This window comes from Taudactylus pleione, unplaced genomic scaffold (assembly GCF_031769625.1).
Source record: "Taudactylus pleione unplaced genomic scaffold, aTauple2 ptg000667l, whole genome shotgun sequence".
Classification (NCBI taxonomy): domain Eukaryota; kingdom Metazoa; phylum Chordata; class Amphibia; order Anura; family Myobatrachidae; genus Taudactylus; species Taudactylus pleione.
In genome coordinates, this window is record NW_028285069.1 from 1676582 (window position 1) to 1685000 (window position 8419).

General features: G+C 43.8%; 1 protein-coding gene across 1 annotated transcript in view; it reads right to left on the reverse strand.

Annotated features, from left to right (window-relative positions):
• The window catches only part of PANX1 (pannexin 1), a 73407-nt gene extending 65565 nt beyond the window's left edge, over positions 1 to 7842 (reverse strand). The window contains exon 1 of the mRNA XM_088455710.1: positions 7526 to 7842. Within this exon, the coding sequence (XP_088311836.1) occupies positions 7526 to 7706 (181 nt within the window). The 5' untranslated portion in view covers positions 7707 to 7842. The remainder of the gene's footprint in view (positions 1 to 7525) is intronic.
• Between the last annotated feature and the right edge of the window lie 577 nt (positions 7843 to 8419).

An 8419-nucleotide genomic window follows, 5' to 3' on the forward strand; every position in this document is an offset into this window, starting at 1 on the left:
ACAGTAACATTAATGAAGCAAAACAACATGGATGGTAACAGGGCAAACTTCCTATTTAAATGTTACACTACTAGAATTAGCTATTACAAAGCAACAAGGGGATCCTGTGCAATAACTTGTATTCTATGTTCTGAGGCGGAATAAATGGCTAACACTGAAATCACAGAACTGAAATGTCATGTTATTAATTTAATAGGCCATTAAGATACAAGTTAATGCTAAAGGTTATATTCTACCATGTAAAGGTCCATTCTCACAAGCAGCTTTAGTACATAGGAATTTGTGCAGTTTATTTTACATGAGGTTAAGGGCGTGATTGCAAGTCGGGAGCAGTGGCGTCCACGTCTGCGACTCTGGTCGGTCACATGTCTGCGACTTTATGTCAATGCCGCTACATGCCCTTCCCCTGGTGTACATTCGTGCGTCTGTGTAAAAAAAACGCTCATTTGCATCCGACATTTTTTTGATTAATCATATATTATACTGTATATGATTAACTGTATGATTCACAGCCGCTGACACAGTAACGTAGCATTTCACATGCAGATATAGCCGCACACAGAATATAGACACGCCGCATATTATTTTAACCATCAGCAGCTGTTTGCGCGTCCTATTCACGTCACTTTGCAAATAAGACGCATTTGACGTTAAAAGGCCCCTGGAAATTATGCTTGGCACTACAAAGTCGCACGGCGATTACACGTTATATTGAACGCGGCTTGTAGCGCACGGAGGTAAAATGTATGTGGACACATCTGTACATTAAGGTGTGGCATAATCTTTAGCTTTCCATAATATCCCATCTAAAATCTACAGCAACAGCTGCTGGAGATGGCTGCAGGTAGGCAGAGCTCCATCATACACATTCCCCGAAAGGAACAAACACGTCGACAATATTCAGATGAAATTCAGTTTTCCCATGAGAAACTTGCAGAGACTTTGTGCCCAAAGATGTACAAAGTGAGCAAGTACACAAAACCTGTGCAATCAGGGACTATCGCTACACAGCCCTGCAGGTATACAGTGCTCACAGCATAAACTCCGACAATGACACCCCACCCAGACCCTGGCAATGCGCTCACAGACAGGGTCTGGGTGTATATTCCTACATGCATTCAAATAGCTGAGCCATGAAACTGATCAGAAATGAGATGGAGAAATCTGATCTTCGCATTACTGTTCTGTGTTCTTCCAACCCACAGAGTTCAGCAGTAGTGCGCAGAAACAATTACTCATCATGCCAGCCGGGGTTATTATTGGCCTACAGGGCACAGCGCAGAGTCTCAGCGGTGAGCGAGATGTGGAAGGCGGGACGGCTTCTTGGCATAACTTTATTCTCAATAACATTTTTATTTATTTGAGAAATAATAATGTTGCACTGGTATTTATTACTAGTAGGCATCTCCGGGGTCACCTCTGCTTCCAGCCCCTTCCTCAGCAGCTCCCCCTGTCCCTTCCCCCCTCCTCTTTTCTCCCATTGCTCCCATCCCATTACTTTACACCTAACATGCACGGTGCGCTCAGTGGGAGCTGGAATGCGCGGCACGCACGTTAGATTTGACGTGCTAGAGCCGCAATTAGGTAATGACGCAAACGTGTGTGATGATCTCATTTAGATCATGGAACAATTTATAATAAAATATACTCTGTGGATGGTGCAGTCGGTTTAAAAATCAAGCATTACTGGAAACAATATGTAGCACGATAAATACGGTGGTTTTTATGCGCTATATAAATAGCAAATAAGGAGCCTCCACTTCTCTATCTTGTTTTACATTTTCACATACTTTATTACAGTTTAGCTGAAAAAACAGGAAATAAGCGATGAATCAGCATTAAGCTGGGGCCATTTACTACCAGTGTATAACTAAACTCACTACGGCTGCTCTGATTTCAGAAGGACCCATTTATTTGACTGATGTTAGTTCCAAAGTTTTTTGACCTTGCATAAAAATTATTGTCATTTATTTGGTCATAGAAATCTCCATCAAGTAGGGAACAGAGATATCTGGCCTGATTTCTGAGGCCTTTTTATTCGCAAATGGTCAATGTATTTCTACAGCGCATGAGACTAATGGCCATATTCAATTAGGTGTGAAAAGAAGTTTTCGCCTGTTTTTTTGCGAAAATTTTGCTTGAAAATTTATCTCCGTATTCAATTACAGTCTGTTTTCGCCTATGCGATAACTCATGGCGCTGATATAGGCGAAACTTTTTCTCCACAGAATAGCAGGTGAAAAAAAGTATAAAATCTATATTTTGGGGTGCACATGTTGGGAAACCTCTCAGAACCCTTGGTACACCCCCCAAAGGCCAATTCACCCCAAAAAAGAAAAAATTTCAGCAACACCCCAAAAAATGCCTTAGAAATTTGGGTCGAAAATTAGAAAAGTGGGGGGACGACTTCAAAAACTAGTGAAATAAGCTTCTGGGGATGCTCTAAGAAGGGATCTTGTATTTTTGGGATTGCAGGTGCTTGTGTGACGGAGGAATTTCACTTTTTCTAAAACTTCACTTTAGAGACTTTAAAATATGCTAGTAGCCATTTTCAGGTACCCCCAAATTTGCCTGGACTACTTATTTTCACCACAAAATACTGCTTAATGCCATTCTTCACCACTTTTACAAGGACGAAAATAACAAGGATTTTAAACTACTTCAGTACCCCAAGTAGTTTTATTAGAGCTATTGGAACACTTCTACATTGATCTCCAATTTTAGTGCATCTTTTTGGGGGGTTCAAACTGATTTCCCCAATTCTGACAGTACTTTCCGCCTGTTCTGCATTCGCTGCTTGCCGTTTTCACCCGTTTAGGAATCGAATACGGCGAAAAGCGGGGACGCGCAGGATAAGTTTTCGCGACCAAAACACGTGATGTAGGCGAAAAGTCGGGTATTTTTTCAAGGATGCGAAACTAATTGAATACGGCCCTAAGTCTCAAAAAGGTTCCACAGCGCAGGCATCCCTGGTGTGTACGCAGAGAAGCGCAGTAGTGATTGAGATGCACGGTCTCCGATTCTATGGCAGTAACTGGGGAGTGGCTATTCAGATAAACAGAGTTGACCTGTCTTATGCGCAAGTTATGGGAGTTCCACGGGTTTGTCGCAAAACAGGTTGTGAACTCAGAAGCTTAATCGCTTACATTGGAGGCCACACTGTGACTGAGGATCTGCACCTGGCAAGGGGTTGGTGCAAAATCCGATGGCAGCGTGCAAGTACGTGCCAACCGATACTGTTTTGTCTAAAGACGTACAAAGTGAGCGCCTCAGTCTTTGCACAGTCAGACACACACTTGTACATCAGAGGGAGGGCTGATCGTAGCATTAGCATTAAGATGCAAGCGGGACTACAGCAAAAGATGTTAAAAGCATTTGCAGCAGCATGCACCTCTGAAACGGCCTAGCAGGTGCAGATGACGACGACTTAGACCTTTATGATGTTCAAGTACAATTAAGGCTTTTGCTAAAACTTCCTGTCATCTACGGAAACCCACAATCATTCATTTTGGCCACTGCCAAAATGAGAATAAAAAAAAAAGTCTCTATATAGAGATAAGGGCTATTTATCAAAGCTTGGAGAGAGATACAATTGTGAGACAAAGGGGTCGATCCAATTAGGTGGGAATTGCGAGGTGCAAGTTGCCATTTTCTCTTCGAATTCGCAAAGCGAATTAATTTTGCAATCCAATTAGCAACTCACACAAATCGACGATCATCACAGTTGCTGGTTCCGCATCGGCAGGGCGGGGAATCAGCTTTTAAATGTATAGCCCACATAACTCTGGAAACCCTAGCAGCAAATGTCAGGCTCTCTCGAGAAGAGTAGGGGGATAAGGTTTAAAAGGTTCAAAACATAAACTTTGCCCATGACGTACCCTTCAGTTTACAATCCTGAGACCTCATTGCCAAATCTACATTCTATCAGTAATGGGTGTGCATCCTATTAGAAACTCAACACGGGCTAGACGGAAGCCTTAGCAATCAATGTTCCAAACATACCGTTAGGAGACAGAGAAATACAAATAGGTTATTAGCTGTGTGACATTCCGGGACGGCACATCGCATCGTTGTTGGAGAATTAAATTTTTCCCCCACTTGTGTTGTCCCACAGATTAAATGCACGATATTATTATGAGCTCTCAAAGGTGGGCCGCAGAGTGGCAAATTAAACACTATGGGCTCGATTCAATTCAACGCGAATTTAATAGCTCCAGGCGTGGTGCCCACATTCCCCAGTTTTAAAGGGTTGAGTACTAGATCCCAACGGTCGGGATGCGGGACCGGGTTAGGTAGTCCTCTAAGCTTCAAAAGGGCCACACATTAGATGATGTGCAAACATCGCAATGAACGTCCCGATTTCCCTACATCCCCAGAACAAACCTATATAGTGCATACACACTGTGCAATCCTTCAAACCTCCGAACCATATATCTTGCATCGTTTGGTCATTACATCTAACTATATACAGTAATACCTGGTCATCTGGTTGGGTGTACACACAACCCAATTTTAACAAAATCGCTGAAGAAAATTTCTGATCTGCCGTGCATGTGCAGCAGATACGAAGACGCGATGAACGACACACAGGAGCGCGCAATAGTGCGTACACACAGGACGATTTGTGGTTCCATTTAGTCTAAAATCGTCAAATCATCCAATTTACCGTCTAGTGTGTACCCAGCCTCTCAATATCATCAGATTAAATTAATACATTTAATCAATGAGACACCTGTCTGTAATAACATATCAGTGAGCCTACTAAACAAGTATGACAAGAAAGCAGGAAGGAGCTGGGGCTGCAAATGAAGGCTTGGCTGGCGTCATGTACCCCTGGTGCCACCTGTGCCCATCACTGTGCTTGTAGACATTGGGCCTGATTATGCAAGGATAGCAGACGAAATTGCAATAGTGATTACGCACGCAGTCTCACTGCGATCATATGCTAATCCACTGCGATCCCTATGCCATCGCAGCACAACATAAGAACGCCCACCTTACCTTACACACATTCGTAATACTTAGCAAGACTGCGAAATCATCGGTAACATGGAGTACCATCGCAGCCTCACACACACTTGAACAAGGTCTGACCTTACTCAGGAATTGCTAACCGGCCGGTACGCAGTGAGAGCACAGGCTGCGTATGGCATCGCAGTGGATAATTCATGCACGCCCCTGCAACGGCATTCAAACGCATTGGGGCGCCTGCATTTCGCCGACCATTCTCCCGTCACCACCCCCAAACGGTAATTCCTGTTAATCACTCTGCAATGGGTCTGCGTAGCCACTGCGATCGCAGTCCCAATCGCAGTGAAGTGTACGCACACTGCGATGGATACGCATGCGCAGTACGCAACAATCGGCCGATTGCGGGCGTAATCGCAGTTGCGCTCCTTGCTGAAACAGGACCATAGGACTGAAATATATGCCAGGCTCTTCTACGCCTTTACTGAAATGGATCAAATGGCAGAGCTATATTTCTCAATGGAAGCCATTCACTCAGTCAATTACATACATTACTTCATGATAAAGATTAGCGGCATTACACTTTAATGTGGCGTTTATTGAAACTTCTGTTATTTCGTGTTTGATCTGTCCCCTATCTCTAACAGGGGTATTCAATACGGGAGCGATAACATCGTTTTTGCGTTAATATCGCAATTATGATGTCATTATCGCAGGTTTTAGTTTTACACCTTATTCAATTTCAAAGACTTATCGCAGTTTTCAGAAGTCTTTGATAAATAACGGTGATAACTTTTCACCATTGAATAGCTGTCGAAAAAAAATGCAGAATTGGGGTTTAGGGGTGCAGGCTTAAAAAAATAGCCTGCACCCCTGAGATTGACATTTAAAAAAGAACTGTGTCAAAAAAAGTAAAAAAAAAAAAAAATAGGGACACCCCAAAAAATTAATTTAAAAATTGGGGTGCAAAAAAAAAAAATGGGAAAAAATTGTTAAACAATAGGGAAATAGGTTCAGGGCTATTCTGCAAGTATGCGGCAGGTGTATTCTAGAATAGAATTATAGCGGCAGGTACACAAATGCAGAATTTTTAAAAACTTACTTTAGGCTAGTACCCATTTTCATGTACCCCAAATTTGATGGGACCACTAAAAAAAACGAAAAAAATAACCTAAGTGCTCCTCTACATCACTTCTTCAATGTCGGGAAAAAAAACACCTGCTGCGGCTGTTTAAATCCCCGACTTTCAATTAAAGGCTAAAACGGGGGTACCCATAGTGTTCCCCCATGTTTTTACAACTTTAGGGGGGTCTTACAATTATTTTAAGGAAAAATTCGTAACTTTATGTAAATCCAACTTCGGAGTTTCCAGTTTTCGTTAATTTTATATTGAATACGGGGGATAAGCGGGAGCGCGCACCAGACTTTAACGCAGGAAAAAACTCTGATATGAAACGTTAACTTCGACAGTGAAGTTAACGTTTCATATTGAATACCCCTCTAAGTCCGTACTTTTGGTATTTTCTGCACCCATTATGTCTGGCAAAGAACAAAAATATAATTGGGGGGGGAAAGAAAATATGCAGTATCTTGTACAGTAATTCACATAGAAGATGTCATGATATTCAATAGTCATTTATAAATATACACATTAAAATAAAACCATTTTAGGTGACCATAGCCCTTTATGGAGGGAAGATTTATAAATAATGAAACAACGTCAAACTATATTTAACCAATAATTACATTAACCAACATTACAGCAACCCCATCACTATAGCTGTATCACACTATCCACAGTAATTGCTATGTATAATAAATGACAATAATGGAATAGCTACAGGTATAATGTTGAGGCCATATAAACTTGCCTGTGGATAATAGAATAAAATCTGCCAATGTATCAGGGTACCCTGTATGCACCTTCTCTCTGCAATATCACAATAGTGTGCTACATACAGATGTGTCCTGCTACATTTATTTATTAAAAGTTTCTTATATAGCGCAGCAAATTCCATTGCGCTTTACAATTTGAATCAACATTAACATTTTACTGGGTTGTAAAAGACAGACATACATAAAGGTAGGAGGGCCCTGCTCGCAAGCTTACAATCTACATCTTTGCTGCAATCGCACCCGCACCGCCATAGGAATGCATGTTGCGATTGCAGTGTGCGCCATAGCACAGCGTATGCTGCTGTGGGGAATCGCGTGGCGTGATGCATGCGCACATTTGTAGCGCGATCGTAAAAGATGTAGCAGGACACATCTGTATGCCAACCCCCTGCCATGCACACATGCATTCTTGGAAAGAGTCTGAAGGCAGCAGACGGATAGACAGCCAGTTACTGCTGATCTGTTGGGGTACTACAAGTCCCAGGATAGAATGCTAGGATGAAGCACACATGGGTCTGGTGAATGCCCCCCACACTACAGAGTGACCCTGCCCTGTCATTGTTGTCAGCCAGACAAGGTGGGATGACAGGGGGGGAAGGGGGGGGCCGACCCGGCTTTGTGTCTGGCTGCTGGGCACGCTGCATGGCACTGCCACACTCACCCATGGTGATCTCCTGGGCGAAGGCCAGCGAGATGAGCAGCAGGGGCAGCCCGACAGCGATGCATGCCACGATCTTGTCCACCGCCAGCTCCAGCCGCAGACCCTTGTACTTGGACTCGGGCGGATCCTTCAGCAGGAAGTCGGAGAAGACGTACTCGGTGGCGATGTGAGCGATGGCCATGGCTGGCGAGGGAGCGGGAGATCCAGGGAGTCAGTGCCGGTGCCCCCTCATTCCCTCACCCCCGTGTGACTGACAGACAACACACACAGCGCTCGCTCCCGGGCTGGAGGAGGCGGGCCGGCGGGTGTGGGGCTGGGGTGTGTGCAGTGCAGGAGGAAGAGGAGGGGAGAGGGTGATCGGGTAGCACTTGGGCTGTGTGTCAGGCTCAGGTTACTCCAGGTCCTGCTGCTACTCAGTGACTGTATAAATCACTATTATTATACAGTATATCATTATGTTTACGTGTCAGTACATCTACTGTATATTTCACTATATCTATGTATAAGTATTTTAGTATATGTATACATCAGTAATTTTAGTATATATATATATATATATATATATGAGTACATCAGTATATGTATATATCAGTACATTAGTACATGGATACCGTCAGGATGCAGGCGGACGGGATGCCGGACGTCAATATACCGACGCCCGTCAGAATGCCGACGCTGCCATCCCAAAGAGATCAAGATACTGATGTCGGCATCCCGACTGCCGGCACCCCAATGGTAAGTATGTGGTTAGGGTTAGGCCTGGCATGGGGGGTTAGGTTTAGGGACCTCCCGGGGGTGAGTTAGGGTTAGACTGCGGGGAAGGGGGTTAGGCACGACCTGGGGGGGTTTAGGGGGTTAAGTGTAGGCACCATCGGGGATCATGGACATCGGGAT